The sequence below is a fragment of the Onychostruthus taczanowskii genome, unplaced genomic scaffold, assembly GCF_017590055.1.
Source record: "Onychostruthus taczanowskii isolate IOZ18803 unplaced genomic scaffold, ASM1759005v1 scaffold4, whole genome shotgun sequence".
NCBI lineage: Eukaryota > Metazoa > Chordata > Aves > Passeriformes > Passeridae > Onychostruthus > Onychostruthus taczanowskii.
Window position 1 is genome coordinate 18353737 of NW_024501459.1, and position 18748 is coordinate 18372484.

An 18748-nucleotide genomic window follows, 5' to 3' on the forward strand; every position below is an offset into this window, starting at 1 on the left:
TTATGCCTTCCTAGCCAGAGATTCTTCCAGACAGGACATCTGCTCCTTCTGACAGCACAAGGACCTAGAACAGGCATCTCCTCCACAACCTCTGCTGGAAAGAAATTCAGTTTACTCCAGGAGTATAGGCTAACTACTGATGTCTATGTTTTCCTTCAGGTGAATATCTTTGAAAAAACTCATTAAGCCACGTTTGCCATGTAAATTATTTGATCAGTAATCCTTCTTTGAAACAAGCATATAAAATTTTATAATAAAAAAGTCTCGTACAACTCAAGTGATAGAGCTGCATGGATAAACTCCAGAAGGAGATCTCTCTATCAGTATTGGGTAGGATGCCAAAGGAAGTTCTCTCCGTTGTCTTTTAAGTATTCATAGGCCACATTTAGTTTTATATGAGTTTAGTGGCTAGAACAGCCTAAAGTTATCCAGATATTCTAAAACTGACATCAATGCTTACTTTTGATCATTTTGCTGTTTAGATTAATGTCCTTTCAGATGTATACATAAATCAGTGTGTTCAACACTAATAAGAGAACCAAAATAGAAAAAAAATCATTTATTAATAAAATAGACACCGAGCAACTCATACAAAGATAGATGGTCCAAAATCCAAAAGGCATATTTCAATCTCAGATATAATTAAGGGCAAAATAAACCACATGTCCCATTAGGAATTATTGTATTGATAAGAGAAGATGTGTATTTGCTGCAGCATTTACCACGTATTTCTACATACACTGAACAGAAGTCTACCCGGTCTAAGCAAAAAGAAATTTTCCTGTCACATGAGAATATCCTTCTAGTACCTGAAGGGAGCCTACAAAAAGATTGACTTTTTACAAAAGCATGTAGTAACAGCACGAGACAGAGTTGATTCATACTAAAAGTTTAGATTAGACATTGAGAAAAAATTATTCATTCTGTGGGTGGTGAGGCGCTGGAACAGGTTGCCCAGGGAAGCTGTGGACGCCCCATCCCTGGAAGTGTTTGACAGCAGGACGGGGCTTTGAGCAATGTGCTCTAGTAGAAGGTGCCTCTGCCCATGAGAGAGGTGTTGGAAATAGATATCATTTGCATCCTTTCTAATGCAAACCATTCAATGATTTCATGATTCTGTGATCTTTCATGCAAATGAAAAGACCTAATCCAAACAAAGCCAACAGACAAATGGCATACTGTGGGCAATATGGACTCATAAGCCACACATCAGGGAAGCGGATACAATCACATATATATGCACTTCAGATTTGGTCTTATTTACAGTTATGGGAAATGGAATATTCCTGTTCTAGGAACTTCTTATTCATAAATTTGACAGTAAGAATTGCTTGCTTTTTAACACAACGAACAGAGAGAGCAGGTTATGAGATGACCTGCATGAAGGGAGTCTTTCTCAGACCATACATGTGACATTAAGGAAGCAATCCTTCCAGCATGTTATAGAACATGAAAACTGCTAATGTAAAGCAACAGGAGAGGTCTGCAACCTTATGTGACATGTGGTTGGATGCTGGTGGAGTGAAAGGCATGTCACATCAAAGGAGACAGCTTGTGATATGCTTTTCCCTCCACTGGAAGTTGGGCCATGTGTCAGATAATGCTTCACCATAAATTCAACATGTTGCGAGGTGCTTGGTCAAGTGTGCAACTAGTAGCGGACTGTAAGTCATATGCATACATAAATGTCAGGATTTTGTGTCTGTAAGAGTCATACATAGAAAATGAGATATATTTGCATATATACATTTCTCTTTCATATACTTTTCGGAAGACTGTTGTACTCTGAATTTCTGGACTTCTTGTTTTGCATGGCATAAAGTGAATGAACACTATGACACATATGAAGTGGATCCTTAGAGACTCATAAAGTATATGGTCATAGTTACTGTATGGTTTAAAAATTAACTGTATTGATCCAAGTTTCTTAAGTGGTGATAATGGGACTGTGTCAATTTAAAAGAAATATATTTTCCATTATAATATTTGCTGTGATTTGTATCCCTTTGTCTTCAAAATAACTACAAGAAATCTTAGCCAGCCATCTCGGGAACAAGACAGTAAATACCTCAGTTGCAATTACACCTAACATTCAGCTCTGAAATTTATGACAAAGGCTCAGAATTACGAAAACTTTTCTGAAAGTCAGTCTGCCTAAATTTCCTTGCGACATTCAGCAACAACGGCTCTATGTTCTTGATGTCAAACCGAATCAGAACTGAATCTCAGTCAGAGAAAGACTGACCACACTTTTAAGAGGATTAAAACTGAGTCTTTACATCCACAAGCTCAGTTATATGCCAAAATCAAAGCAGAACAGGATAAAACCAGAATTTTAAAGCTCCCTGCAGCTGCTCTGACACACCAAATTCTTCAAGTGACTTTTGGCTATCAAAAGGAACAAAAATGCTACCCTACAGTGCCTAATTTGAAAGGTACTTTGCAAGAACTGAGGGATGTAATGGAGCCAAGATTTACCAGTTATTAGTACGCCAGGAGAAAAAGTGTTTTCTTATTACTTACAGTCTCTCACATTAGTTTGATGACTAATATGATTCTATAACTGGAAAGGAATGTTTTTATACAACATGCCCCTAATAGGTAGAGCAAGTTGATACCAAAACCATCAGGAAGAGCATAATTAAAACACAATTTTGACTTTATATTAATAGTAGACCAATACACTAATTAAAACCAACATTGACTAAACTTTATATTTACACTAGTTCAGACAGCACAGGAGGCAAAGAACTGTGTTTCAGAAGCATATGTGAATGTTAGAGCTTCTGTCATCCAGGTGCCATTTCTAACAGAACACATGTGTGCTGAACAGTTGGCAAAAGAATGAAAAAGATTACTGCAGATATATGGGCACACAGAATCTGGAATGACAGAAAATTAAGTCCATATAGAAGGTGACAGACTGCTTGTAAGAAGATAGTCTTTTCCTACCATTTCTTCCATCTTCAAGCATGCGCACACATGCATGCACAAGGAAGATTAAAAGGGAGAGAAAGGATGAGGGTGTTTTGATATATTATAAACACAAATGAAGAAAAGACTTTTTACTTGGTATTTCTGCTTTCTTTCAGAAAGGAACAGGAAACGAATTTGGTTATTAAGAAGCTCTGATTCCTAAATTTGGTCAAGGCAGACACTCCTGTGAAGTCAGCATCAATACCCATGATAATAGTAGCACCTGTCTTTTGACATCAAAGTTCTCTGCCTGAGAAAAACATAATGTAAACAATAAACTTCATGTATTGTACTGTTGCTCCTGGCTTTGGTGTTAGACAAATACACTTGGCCAGGCATAAGTGTTCTTCTTTTGGAGACCTGGAATGTGACTGACGTATTGCAAAACTTTCTTATGAATTTGGACTGCAAGAAATGGCATAGTTGACTGTCTTACAGTGAAGGGACCGTGTGTTTCTATGCAGTCTTGTTGAAGCTAAAGAAATCTTGATGACAGATTCATTGCATCTGCTAGTTTTCTTCTGGGTCCAGATCAAGGTCAACTTCATTGGAAACATTAAGATAAAAAAAAGCATAGAAAGCCAACAAGAATACCAGTATAGCTGCAAGGACAAGGGCAACTTCCTGTAGAAATAAAAGAAAACAAAAACCTGTTAGAAATAATACCATATTTTCAGATTAATCAGGAATAAATATTATTTCCCTTCTACAATGCACATCAAAATAACATCAGACACAGTATAATTGCATAAGGCATTGATACTTCAATGATTTCTCTATTGTGGTTACCATTCCAAATGTTGTAGAATCCATTCACTTAATGAAGATTTTGGTGAGTCTGATATACATCAGAAAGAGAATATTTAGCTTAAAAATCTTTAGTCTTACCTAGAAATAGGACCTTTATATCTTTTTATTATCCAATTCCTTCTTTTTTAAAGGAAAAGACAGAATTCACAAACCACAGTTTTGAACACAAATTTAAGTTATGAAATTACACTGTGAATTTTGATGTTTTCTAGCAATATGTTACTGCTTTTTGCCAACAAATTTGTAATTTTTTAATGAAGCAAACACAGTATGGTGGAAGTCAATGAAAATTGCTACCTCTACCTCCCAACCTCCTGGCATACAGTACAACATGGAACTACTCAGAATTGGATGAAACTTTTCTTTCTTCAGCTCTGCAATAAGGCAAAAAGCACAACAATTTGCACTTGCCTCCCTTCCCATAAAATATTGCAACTTGCTGCATCTTCCTTAATTAACATAAAAGAGACTTCCAAAGTATACATGATTTATAGCAGCTTTCAGAAACAGAAAAATGTTTTTATACTAGACATTATACTCATTATGTGACTGCCTATCATCTTAAGGCTGGACTCTGTAAAAATGCAATTATAGTACAATCATCCTCTTAATATTTCTTTTATTTCCTGTATTTCTTTCCTTTTAATTTCATTCACAGTTATTTTTCATTTTTAAGTTTCTAAAAACTTACAAATGAGAAAGGCACAGCCAACACCTGAGTGTTGACTCTCATTTTGCTAGACAATGAAAGATGAAAGATAAAGTTGAGAAAAATCCTTATGCCCCTTCAGCTCACAGAAAGTATGACTTTATAGATAACATCTACTGCTTGACTCCTGATCATCATGATGAACTTTTAAAATTGTGCACTCAAGATGCTCCAAAGGTTAGTCTGTACCTCCAAACCCCACTTTCCCTCTAAGGAAAGAAGCAAAACTTTACCTCCAATTCTCAGCTTCATGTTAAGCTATAAAACAATTACATCCGAACAATCCCAATGTACATTGAAAATGAGAGAAGAAAAAAGTTCAGTGATTTTTTAATAACTGATCTGAGTTGGTACAGAAGATGTCACATCAAACCTTCTCTGTCAGTGGGACTGAAAAGAGATGCCTACACTGAACCAAGACAAGAAGACACCCTTTACTGTCCAAGGACAGAATCTGTCCATCTTGTGTCCTCTAAGAGAGGCCAGGTGAATTCTTCCCAAAAATTACCATTTCTCTCCTTAGACTAGAAGGCAGTGCAGATGGTACCTCTTGTGTGCACTGTGGGATTAATCCCACCCAGCATCTCTAGGTTGGTGGTGGCTTTGCGACCAGCATTGTGTTCACTGACATGAAGGAGTTAAAACGGTGCATTTCATTTTTAAAAGTCTAGCCCATAATCTGGCATTCTTCTATAGAGCAGCATTTAATTTGCATTTACATGAATGCATTATATAGTTTATCAGAATGTTGGATCAATAATTCAACATATGCCATCTAATAAATTTTGAAATACTACTGCCTAGTTGGCATATGTTCTATAGGAGCATATTCTTTATTCTATAGAAACCTTTGCTTTCTATTTTATATGGATGATTGAGATGTACTTTAAATTTGTTTTACCACATTAAAATTGCTCCTGCAAATTTGCTGAGGTTGTTTGCTACAGATTTCAACTACATTTTCCTCTTAGAATTGTACCATCCTCTGAACTTCATCCTCCTGATTTCATGATTTGATTTAAAAAAAAGTACATTTAATTCACTCATATATTAAAGGAAAGTGATTTTTGCTTTGTTGCAGTTGCAACACGTCAGTATCTCACAAAAGGGCATGGCAGCATCAGACAGGTTTCATTTATTTCCTTGTATCCACAGCTGTGCACCCAGACCCATCTGGCCACACAGCTACTAATCTTAAGAGGATGTAATAAACAAGTGACATACAACTGCAGGCTCCATCTGCTCAGGAGAGTGGACAACAAAACCGCACAATGCAGGCACCGTTCACACTTGACACAGAGAGCAAATTCATTCCAGTATTAAAAAGTTTTTCCCTTGTTTGGATGCCACACTTCCCACGCTTTCTGCTTTACAATAGGTTTACCTTTCCCCTCCCTTCTCCCCAGTCTCCCTTAAGAAATGCTTTGAGTAGCAGCAGCAAACTTTTCAGGAACCTTTGCATTAAAGATTTGTTTCAAAGGAAGTGAAATTGGGAAAATCTTGAGTTTTATTCTCAGGCTGCCCAGTAACTGCTTGACAGAAGCAGTTCTTTAATTCCTCTGCCTAAGTTTCACAGTGAGTAACACTGTGATAACAATACTATTTTTCTTGCACAGCCACTAGGAACTGTGTGGGTGGATCTGTATTTATTATGCCTGGGAATGAAAAGTCTTACTAAAACTCCAGGTTCAAGAATTATGCAAGAACCTTAGTGCTGAGTTACTGAAAAACGCAGAGTAACAAAAATATAAAATAAATGGCCTTACAAAGGACATCTGGCTCTCAGCTAGGGATATGCAGTCTCTTAAGAATTGCATCCAGTTTATGGACTTTTATAAACATAAATTTTGCAAGGTAAATAGCAAATGAGATGCTGCACCACTGTACTGTATTTGCAACAACAGATATATATTGTCATTTTAATTTGTTTTATACTTTTCAGGCTTTGCTATTTGTATTTTAAGCCATGCATAGAAATGAAATGTTAAAATACTCCCTGCTTGGCATATATAGCTCCCTTTCTCTTGCACTTTATGGATCATCCCCATCATCCTCTGCAAAATCCATTTACTCAAAGGATTTTACTATGAATAATTAAAGAATAGAGAAAAAGTTCTATAGAAATAAACTTAAAATGATCAGAGGGCTTTTTCTCCTTTTTTTTTTCTTTTATATCATGGTACAGAACACTAGGAAACAACATTTCTACTCTCAAATCCCAAAGTAAAGTCATAGAAGACTGTAAAAAGGAACAGAATTTTCTATTTTATTCTCTTACATGTAGAACAGCCTATGTAGAACCCTACTGATTTCAGTTTGGTTAAGTTTTCCAGAAACTTTTCATAAAAGAAACGCATACCATTACAGCATGATGTAGATTTAATTCTCTTATCGTTTTTTGTCAGTTTTATGTCTCTCATGCCAAAATACTTGGATTATGTCCTCAAATTCACCCTGATGGACCAAGTGGCAGAGCTGGGATTTAAAAAAGATTAATCAGGAGTGGAGGTGAGGAAAAAATGTTAGCTATGATAACACAAATTTGGACACTGTGTATGGCAGCTTCATATCCTACACATATAGAGAAATATCATACTTCCAGGAAACGTCAGGGGGGTTTTACATGTTTTTAAACATGTAAACATTGCCCTTCAAATAGGATCAAACCTTTTTACCTGAAACCTGCTTAAAACTAAGTGAAAGAGTAGCACAAATTGCTCTATTTGAATTGCTAAATTCTCCCTAGCTCTTTCTGAAAAGAGATGAAAAGAAAATCATGCTGACCAAGTATACCTGTAAAAAATAAATATATAGGAATTGACAATCTTTTTATCTCATATAGTTTTTAACTGAATACTTTAGGTGGATATTCACTGCGATCACGTTTTTGAGTTTCAACAAAATTGTATTTATAAATGAATGTTTACTTCCTTAATGCAGGACATTCTACAGCTAACAGAAGGCAACAAAAGTAATTTATGAACTTTTATCCACACTTTTTAGGTTCCAATATTTTACTGTGAAAATTTCAGATGGAAGAAAAACCATTGTTGTCTCAAATAATGAGAACAAGGTACTACTAGAGAGTCATCGAAAACACCTGGCTATATGCCTACAAAACAACAGGGTTGTTCATTTTAAAACAGCTACATGCAAAATAATATATACAGGTATCAAAGATGCATATAGTACTTATAAAGTAGAGTACTTATAAAGTTTCTGCCTTGAAAAACTGTGACTCTAAGAAAGTCTTTGGATTTGATGGGTAACTAATCCCCCAGTGTGATTTCTGGATGCACAAAGGTGGAGGGATTTCCAGCAGAGAGATGACCGGTATTTATTTTATCATAGAGAAGAATGAGAGGTAGTTTGGTTACAGCATAAAATTATATGCACCTGTATTTAAGTAAAGCATTTCACAGTGTGGGGTCCCTTTATCCTGTTTACAAGAAACTTTCAAGGCCCAGCTGCAGTTAGATAAGTTCAGCCTTTAACTAAGATACCAATTTTTAGGAGCAAGAATGATTGAGCATTCTTCAGGAAAATATGGACTTTCATACCTGTGAGTCCTTTATAATCTGATCTCTCTCAAAAAAGCATGTTTTTATTTAGCAATTGGAAAGAATACTTCAAATTTGGCTTGTGTGAAAAGAAGGATGTGGCTGCCAAGAGTCAGCAAACTCAGCTCTCCTAGCTGCTCCTCTCCTTCAGGGCCCTAGAAAACCCAGATTACTTCCATGGTCAGTGCTACATTCTGAACTCCACAAGTTATTACAAGTAATAGCACCCTATGTTTAACTGCTCAGACTTTCTTATATAGCATCACAAGTTTTCTGATGCTGACATTTTTCTCCAACTGTATTGATTTAATTTCTAGGATTTGAGGTTTTGCTGTAGCTGATTATTCTTTGAAGTGCCACAGACTGGTCCTCAATAGAGACATAAGAAGGTTTGAGAAAGATGGTACAGAAAATACTCCTAAAATTTTGCTTGGTGCATCTTCTTCACATCTCAAACCACCATGATTACAACACTTATGTGTTCAGGTCAGGCAAGGATCTGATTTTGTTCTTCTCTTTGTATGTGTTGTTTCCCCTCCCTTTCATTTCAAGGTCAGGGATCAAAGCCTGACTACAGGGATAAGTGGGAATATACTTTATCCATTGCTGGCACGTTAAGCTGCTCTGCATTTTGTGAGACACGTAAGTTCGTTTGAAGACCGAGTATTTTGGCCATTACAAAGTGCTTGGACTTTGCAGAAAGTATTTGGATGAAATTTTATGATCTGTAACATATAGAAGTGCAGATCAAATGATCTAATAGTCTCTTGTGGCCTTAATTTCTACAAAGCTATGAAACTGTATCTTGAAAAATGTAGTTCACTAACTTAGCAGATTATGAACAGCATGAAATTGGAGAATATTCCTTGCTAAAATACACCAGAAGTGTTGTTATCTATTCCTATCTAACTTGTTCCAGATGAGAGGAATGCTCCATTGTGAGGTATCTAACTACACAACAGATTAAGCAGATATGCAAAAGAATGACAGACAGTAAGTTCTCACTTTGTTTAGGAAACATTTTTTCCTTAGCTGCATCGATGTACTGTGTTGCTAATAATTCTCTCTGGAGTGATATTCTGCAGTCAGTAATGTCTTTGCAAGCACTTTGCAAATAGTACTGTTACGATTTGTGCCTACCTTTCAAGAAGAGATAAAGCTTCATCACTTGTCCCATGGATTACTAATTTGTTCTTGCAGCCTGTGAAAAAAATCTTTCCCCAAGAGCTCCCATAACTTTTGGTCTCTGCATACCAAACTCCAGCAATCTGGGGGCCACGCTTCCACACTTTTCAAACCATTTTCTGCTTGTCACCCTCCTGCTGGCATGTTTTCCTCACCCAATGAGAGCAGAGCTAGCACCAGCGGTGGAAAGGCCTTCCTGCTCTACTTGGTAAGGATGAACAGCTGGGCTTCCAGCAGCACAAGCCCCATACAGAAGGCCAACAAAATGACCCAGAGAAAGTTCAGAGCTCCCTTTTTGGTACTGCTACAAAGGATTTTTTCTTATCTGAACACCAGGAGACATATAGCACATTGCTTTCTCTTGGAGCTGTTTCTTGAGACTGCGTCCTGCTTTTCCAAGAGACACAATGTATTTTGGCACTGTCTACATTAGTGTCACATATACAAACAGAGCCAGTACAATAGCTCTGCTACAATATTTAATCTTTAAACATGTTTAAAGAGCAAATACGACACACCAAGTACTAGCATGGTCACCCTGCTTGAACTAACTTTGGATAGTTATTAGTGCTCAGCTGCTTCTCTGACATTATCAACACAGATAAAAATTCCTCATTGGGGAAATTAAAAACTACTAAATGCCAGTGACTGAAAGAAACTTTGTTACTTTAAACCTTGCATTAAAATGACAAGGCAATCAAAGTTTGACAAGACAAGCTAATTAGTATGCCAGCGATGAAATGTGAAGAATCTCCAGGGGATTGGTTCTCAAAAGTTTTATGTCATTTATAGGGCCTTTTCTTAAGCTAATGTTGTCAGTTCTCATGGTGAAATACACAACAGTTGAATTTCATTATCCTTGTAAAAATTAAGGACTAAAATCCCTTCACTAATTTCTAGTCCTTTTTTTTCTGCCCTAAATACTACACTAAGTCTTAGTTTACAGCCAGGCACGTAATTTCTTCAGGACACTAATGCAAAACAACCCTAGAGTTATCAATGACATAAAAAAGCCTATTGTTTTAAGTGGCTGTATGGTGCTTATTGTGTTAGCTTATTGTGTGTATGTATTTCACAGAACTACAAACATATTCCCCTTTCCCAGAGAGTTTATACTTTTACATTTATCCTTCCTCTACAATATTTTTATTAGCTTCAACTTAGCTTTTTAGATTATTTTGAAATGCTGCATACTGCATCATGTACTGAATAGATACATATAAAACCAAAGTACATTTGAAACACACACATGTGTCTGATTTCTTCTCAAAGATTTACAAGAACTTTGGACATTTCTATTTAAAGTGCCTATTTATTACATTGCATTGTAGTTATATGATTTTTTTTTCTCTCAACACAGATTTAAGTTAATCAATTGCTACAACACAGAATTAGGGCCTACAAAATAAAAAAAAATACTAACATCCCAGCCTTTGGAAGATGAATCATGTTGCTTATTACCATTACTCCTCCCAGGGAAAAGAAGGAGTTCTTAAGAGACAGTGGGGAGTGGAAATGGGTTTCTGCTTGGGCTGGCAGGTGAATTCCCTGCTGACCTACCCTCACCTCTCCAGGTGCCCTTAAACAACAGATATGAGGCCCTGGAATCTGAAGACCAGGGAGATGAGAATGTGAATGAGGATCCATCCAGGTTAGAGGGGTTGCCTAGGGCAGGACAACCTACCCTGCATATCAAAACCTCCTCAATTAAGAAAAACATAAGGGTAATATTGGTACATTGGTGAACTCCCTTTTGAGAGGAATGGAGGGCCCAATATGCCAACTGGACCCAGCCTATAGGGAGGTGTGTGAGCCGTGGGGAAATCACCAACAAACTTCCCAGCTTGGCATGGCCCACTGACTATTGCCCACTGGTTTTCTAGGTGGACACATACAAAGTCGCAACAAGACTAAGGATGATGAAGGGGGACCTCAGGGCATTGAGACAACTGGTCATGGATCTGAAGAACAAATTGCGTTCTCTTCTGTCCTGCCAGGTGCTGTCACACCAAACAAGTTGTCAAGAATTATTTCAAAAATTACCCAGACCACAACAGAGGAGGATTTAGGATAGTTGTGGAGGATGGATGTAAAAAGGTGGCACTTGACAGCTGGAGCATCTTAACGCCAGACTGAGCAAAACAAGACGTGCTCAAGAGAGGGATATAGGTTATGGGGCTTCACAACTAAGCAGCCTCTCCAGGGGTAAGGAAGGAGATTTCCCTACAGACACTTCAGAACCATCTACTGCCCATGGTGAAGTTCTGCTCCTGGAGGGATTGAGCAGGGTGAAGAGCTGTCACTGTGAGGTAGGAAAGGTGCACCTTTACCTCAAGACATTAAATACACTTTGCTTCCATGCTGAGCACTGTGGGTTCTGTAAGCAGAAGTGCACAGTTTACTCTACAGAAATTGCCCAGGTTCTGGCAGAAGTATTGTAACATTTACTAAGCCTGAGGTTGTTGGCATTAAGCAGGCTCAGCGAAAAGCATGCATTTAAAAGCCCTGCCTTCCTTCCCCTACAAGCAAATCCCCAAAGAGAAAGGTGCCCAACTTGCCTTCTTTTTTGCTTCAGCTCTGTCAGCTTTTCTCAGCAATTTGGAAGCAAAATAAATGACTGTGATCTATTTGGGGATGATCCAGATTTTTTTTTAAGGTCCAGAAGCACAAAAACATATTAGAGCCAGAAGAAGATATTTGAAAGAATTATTTTTTTTTTTTTTAAGGCAAAAGCAGAATTGTAAACCTGAGACATCACACAGTACAACTAGCAGAACCCCAGAAACACAAACACACACATTCAGGACCTGGAGAGCACATGTGCACCTTGATGGCAAAAGTCCTTTATTCACTAATACTCAATTCTTCATTACATATACGATTACACTTATGCTTTCCCATTCACCCTCATTTTTAGGAAATAATTACTTAAGAAAACAAGGAAATGAAACAGGTTTTGAAGGACTAAATCTCATACTCTTCTCACTTGTGAAAGACATGCAAAAACATGTTCATTTTAAAAGAATTAGGCTGTACACTAAGCCTCCAAGTAGAACATCACTTTTAAAAGGTCACGCCATTGAGAGAAAAATGAAAACAAAAAGGAAAATTTAATAAGAAAAGAAGGAAAAGGAACTCAAAAGGTTAATAATTTATCCTTTAAACAAAAAAGGCAATCTACTTTTTCTCATTAAAACCTGACACACAGCACTAACTGAGGAGATTATGTTGTGAAAACATACTGCATCACACGGTAATGCTTGATCGAGATCAGCAATCAGGAGCAAAAAGAAAGCACTGTTTCGTGATTATAATAGCAAATTCTGGAAGACAACCAAATACATCATCTGGCAGCCTAACAGATGTTACAGCTTGGTAGTAATACCTTGGCATTTGCTATAAGCTATAACTTGAAAAAATTGATTTCTCATCTGCCAGCAACAAGAAAATGTTCTCCTTTTAACATTTCTGAAGTTTCTTTTACTAGAATACTCAGGTAATGGATCTACTTTTTTATTGTCCTCAGGTTTTACTCTTGCTGTTAATAGTGTATCAGTTAGATTAAAAAAAATAAATTTGAGGAAAAAATACTGGAGGCAACATAAATAATGTGTGTTCAGATAGATCCTGTTTTGATGACACACCAGGTAGTAGATAACCAAGAATATTTCCAATTGTCCTCCTTGCTCATATTCACAGCTGTGATCTAAAATAATTGTTATACTTCATACCTGCCTGAAAAGGGAACATTTTCAAAATAAAGTTTAGTACTTTTCCATATGCTTTCCTTTGCTGTTAGTTAAGCCTTCTTTTTGCAAGTCAGAAGCAGTACACAAGGATGCAAACTGAGACAATAATGCTGAGAATTAACAATACTTAACAAACCCAGTCTTTAAATTACTACTGGTAGAGGATGAGAAGAGGAACATGAGAAATGTTTATTGTAATTTGTCTAACTATATGAAATAGTTAAAGAATTTGTTCTGTGTGTAGACAGGCTCCCTAAAACCATCAGTTTTCTGAGCACACAGTACTTTAAACCTTAAAGTAAGCATGCATCATAACAAGGACATAGACTACCTAAAATCTTTCAGCACTACAAACATTCAAGTCATTTTAGGGTTAAGTAAAAGCAGTTAATCATAAATATTTTAGATTCTAGCATTCTACTTAGATTTAGAAGTGTCATAAACAATATCTCTCAGAAATCAATATTCACACAGTACATCTATGGGGAAAAGAAACAAACACAAAGGTGGTTTGAGCTATCAAAGAAATCTCTACCTTTACGCCTAGTGCAGTTTTCTTGGCCTCTGCTTTTAATCTTGTAGCTCTTAACATAGGCCTGGTTTTCTTATAATCTTGTTTCCCTAGAGTAAAAAAGCATATTCAATGAAAACAACATAAAAATAATACAAAGAATGTGAGCATTTGTTTCAGTTGAAAAGTCAGATTCAACATATTAAAAACATCCCACAGTCCAGCATTTCAAACAACAGCTACTCTGTCACACAGGGATTCAATGTGTGGAACAACCATGCTTAACACAGACAGTGACAGAAACAAGATCTGACAAATCAGTGTAGAACCTGTTACTCCAGAGTGACATCAAAATACATCTATGGATAGATATCCACTAGTACAATGTTTAATAAATTGGTCCATAGGAATCAGTCAGCAAATAAGTAGATTAAAGGTAGATTATGTTTGTCCCTCTCATTGAAATCAAAACAAAAATTTCCATTAGAATTTTTCTTGCCTAGTCATCTCTAATGCACATATAAATGTGCAAGACAAGACATTCTGTTGAATGTAAAGGTTTGTAATTCTGAACTGGAACATTATTTGCAGGCATCAGAAGTCAGAGATATGGAGACAGTCTAAGTAAATGCTAATAAAATCATTGCTTAACACCATCTGCTTGTAGAAACACGTTACACAAAATCTTCTAGATTAACTTTCTACAAGTTACAGGAGCTATCTCTTGCAGCCACAAACAGTGCAGCCCAGGGCTTGATTACACTGACTCCATATGAACTGAGTTCAGAGGAGGACATGTAAGCATTCAGAAATGGCAAAAATGGTATAAATCATTTATCTCAACTTATTAACGAGCATAAAACACCTGACATCTCTCAGGGATATTTCTGCTGTCTGAAAGGCCTGTTACTGTTGTATTATGAACTACTAACCACAGCTTCTTTCAGTTAACAGAAGTACAGATAGTCACAAAAGGAGAAGAAAACGAAGAATCTGTGAAGAAACTGCTCAGAGGGATACAGCCTCAGTACAACTGCTTTGGCTTTTTAAAACAGTCCTTTTTATTTTTTCCCTCCTAATGCATACATATCTTTTTTTTCTTTAGGCCTAATTCCAAAGCTAAACTATAATGCTTAAAGCAGAGTGTTTGGCCTATTTTAAATCACTAAGTTTACCTATTTGTATATTAGCTTTCATTGATGTTACAGTCAAATAGTTTAACTTTTCCTCTAAAACTTTATCCAGTGGTTTTGTATACAAAATCCTGTTTATCCAAGCAGATGTGATTTTACATTCATAATCAACAATGCAAACTTCTCATTTTATGGCTACCTTGAAAACTGGGATATTACTGTGTAGTGATGAAATTCTGAAATGTGAATATCTCTTTCCAGTAATACATTGGATTCATGGAAACCCATTTCTGACTTTGTCTGCTCCTTGTATCACCCTGCTCATACTCAATACAGAGATTGCCTGTGTAGCATAACATGAATGCTGAACTTGCATCACAAATTTGCTTTCATTATATAATCTCTCCTCAGTTCTATGGATTATATATTGGGAAAGTCTCCATACTATTCTTTGGTCAGATATTATTCATGAAAGACTTGAAATAACTTAAAAATACTCAATAACAAATGGAAAAATAACTGAAACCATATGTATTAAGAATAAAAAAAAAAAAAAAGGCAGCATATATCCAAGGAAACTCAGAAGACAGAGTGAAGAAAGGATGACAGAAAGATGATTTATGTCAGAGGCTCCAATATATTCATCCAGTCAATAGATCTTATTAGCAGGACAGGACCACTGCAGCACTATTTTTCAGAAGTCAGTAATATCTGATAGTAGGATGCATCAGAGAGTACAGTAATTTTTTAGAACAGCTGGAGAAAGACTTGCAGAAACCACAAAAATGGCTAAGTCATGAGATGACATCAGCCAGAATGTGTTTCTTCTCCCTGAAGTCTCACATGCATACTTTTGCCATGAAATAGTTAAAAGATCTTTCTGAATTTCCATTACAAATGGCAGGAGTTCATTACTCATAAAAATACATTCCAGGCTGAAATTTGGCATAGACACACCCCAGCCTTGAATTTTTTTGTTTGTTTGTTGCGAGCCAACTTTCATAAGTGATGCAGCTGTTCTTACTTACTTGTGAACAAACTATAGAAATGTATCAATCTGAAATGTTTTAAGTATGAAAAATATCTTCATTTAGAACTATATAACTGACAAGCACTAAGTTAAATCTCAGTTCTCATAATTCAGGTTTGCTGCTTTTCCATCAGAGCTAAATGAAACAAGACAGTCAGAAATTTCCCTTCCAGTGATGCAACAGCATTAGATAATGAAAACTAGAAAGCCTGGTAAGGTCTACTAGGAATGGGACACAAGTCAGCCAGTAAAACCCACCTCCCTTTCCTCCCATTGCCAATTCTCCCTCTTCTTCTCCACAGCTCAAATGTGAAGGTGACATGAGCAGGGGCAAATATTGCATAGAAGACCCAGTCTGTGAAATACATGTATGGGCAGAACCATGTTTACTCATCCAAGTGAGAAAGCTTACTGGTGCTCTTTCCCTTGGCGCCCTGCTACTCTTTATTCCAGTATCACGGCTACAGCTAAGACTGGATCTACTTATCTAGAGCATACTTCCACATTTATATTAAGTCTGATATGAACAACTAACCCTCCTATAACAACCAGGCTATTTCAGTGATGACTCTAGAACTGGTAGTTCTCCAAATCCATGCACCTGCTATTAATTTACCACTCTCCTTGCTAAATGTAATAGCCAAAAGGAAAAAAATACGGTAGGGAAACCGTCTGAGTCCATCAAGTGCAAAAGTTTAAAAAAGGGCATCTGTGGACTTCTTTGTAATGAAAACCAGATTCAGCAATCGTACTAAAAAGACTCTTAAAACATGTGAACTTTCTGAGGCCTTGGGAAAGACATCTGCATTACAGGACTACAAAGAACAATGAAATGCAAAAATCCTGTCATGTGAATACTGATCATTACCACCTGGAAAACAAGCAGAAAAATGTAATACAGGCCCCTACAGCCTCCCTTCTTTTGGGCTTGCAAATTCAACCAGTTGGGATAAGTATATTCACACTCTCAATGTCTTCTAGTTTTATCTCACTTACCCTGCAAGCTGTCTGGTACATTTATCTGTCAGAGTCATCAGTTTAAGCTATTTCTTCTTCTCAGGAAGTGATCATCAAAGCCAGTTGAGACAGACTCATCAGACAAAGCTTCATTTGTCTGCTTTATCCAATGCCTATCTGATACACCAAGTTTTCCTGATGGAATATATGAAGGCAAGAAGAAGCCAAAAAGATACCACTAGAAGATTTCCAGACCAAATCTTACTTTTTCTATTAAACATAATCCTCATCTCTTTGACTAGTCATTATTGTTATCAATTTGTCATCTCTTCCCTCAAACTCTAAACTCTAGTGCCAGCTTCCTGAAACTTTTTTTACAACTACTGCTATTTATTTATTTATTTTAAAACAAATGCACTACTTCTTTACTCTTTCAGGCCCATCACTTCCATTCCATTTTTAAGGCCAAAGATTTAAAGTACTCCATGATAAGGCAACTATTTTTACTGACTACAGCTCTCTACTTGTCCTACTTCCTGACAGTGCCTCCAAAGATCATCCACCTTCCCATCCAGTGCATGAAATAGCCTTTGCCTGTCAGAGAATCTACAGAGATTGCCTGGCACCTCCTCTCTTCCTTCCATCCTTCTTTTCCACTCCTTTGGTGGCAAAGTGACCTCAGTAGCACCTGAACTAAGCTGAGCCATGTTTACAGATCCTGTTTGGAAAACTTCCCTGGGATAGAAATGAAGACCATTTTACTAGCCGTAGGATTAGAACAGGGTGAAGATAAGCGAGCTTTTTAGCTACTAAAACAGCTATATTGGGAAAAATGAGAAAGGGTGCCTCCTTCAGAGTGGATATTAGAGATTCACACACTCTGCAAAGTGAGTTTGTTTCTCTTCATGTAACTAGGAATAAAAATCTATGAATTTTACAAGATTTTTTTATTTACCTCTGCTTACAAGGAAAATTGAGATCCCATACATCTTCTATTCAGTAATTTTAATAACATATTAGAGATGGCCTGATCTTGTATATTCAGTATTCTTTTTAATTAAAACCTCCAATGACATGATGATAAATGCCAAAAAACAAAGTAAAAGGCAAGTTCATTTAAGTTCTGGATTAATTTTTTTTTTTTTTAGTCTACAGAAATACTGTGACACTGCCAGGTAGTTTGCACAACACTGTACCCTTGCATACATACCAAGGTCCTTTATATGTGCGACCGAGAATGCAGGATGTTGAGCACTGTATTACAGAAAACTGACTACTTTTAGGATTGTGTTTAAAGATGCTGCTGTTTAAGACACAACCTGAAAAAATCTACAGAATAACTTCACCAAAAAAAAAAAAAAAAAAAGTATTTCCAACCCTTCTAGATATTTACTCTCTCATTCTAACAATAGCTCATTACTGGAATTGAATAACAGACTAAAGAGTGCCTCTCTGCTTTTCAATTCATCAGGCTTAAGCAGAAACAGGACTGCATCTTTGGCCTTTGTTGATGCTGCTGTCCAAGCTTATTATCATATGAATATCTAGTTATTGTTTTATAAATGTTCACATTTCACGAGCTCCCTGCTTTCTTTTCTCTCAGCAGACTTTACAATATCCACCTTCATTATCATCATGTGGCAGCATTGCTCTTCGCCTGCATTTGCTACTTTAAAAATTAATGCACTGCTATTTTCTGAATACTGTACTGCGTAAGCTGCTTATGAGTACATTATGCTATCAAGCAAGCACATGCAGAAAAGCTTCCTAAACTGTTATTCTTTCAATGAAAATACAGCTGGTTCTGCTTCAAAGGCACTTCTTTTCACCTGCAAATGGACTTGCTTCTACACTTATTCCTCAATTCATTGTCTTTTATTTGTGTCTGCAAATCTTTAATTGCCTTTAATTAGAAAGAAGTAAATTCAGTGCTTTAATCTTGCAAATACATTCAATCATAATTCTGTCTGGGATGAATACCAAGTTCCATTCACTGACTGATCTTTATAACAAAGGTATATAAATTTATTGTCCGTTTATATAGACCACATCAATTAAGCCACAATGGAAAACCAAATAGATAAGAGTCAAAATATTTGAAATTAGAAATGTGCAATCTAAATTTAAT

The 18748-nt window shown here is 36.6% G+C and overlaps 1 protein-coding gene across 1 annotated transcript in view; it reads right to left on the reverse strand.

Moving 5' to 3' along the window:
- Nucleotides 1–2948: 2948 nt before the first annotated feature.
- The window catches only part of TRIQK (triple QxxK/R motif containing), a 53866-nt gene continuing 38066 nt past the window's right edge, over nt 2949–18748 (reverse strand). Inside the window, exons 3-4 of the mRNA XM_041412890.1 lie at nt 13525–13610; nt 2949–3600 (exon numbers count right to left, since the gene is read on the reverse strand). Coding sequence (XP_041268824.1) covers nt 3487–3600; nt 13525–13610 — 200 coding nt within the window. The 3' untranslated portion in view covers nt 2949–3486. The remainder of the gene's footprint in view (nt 3601–13524; nt 13611–18748) is intronic.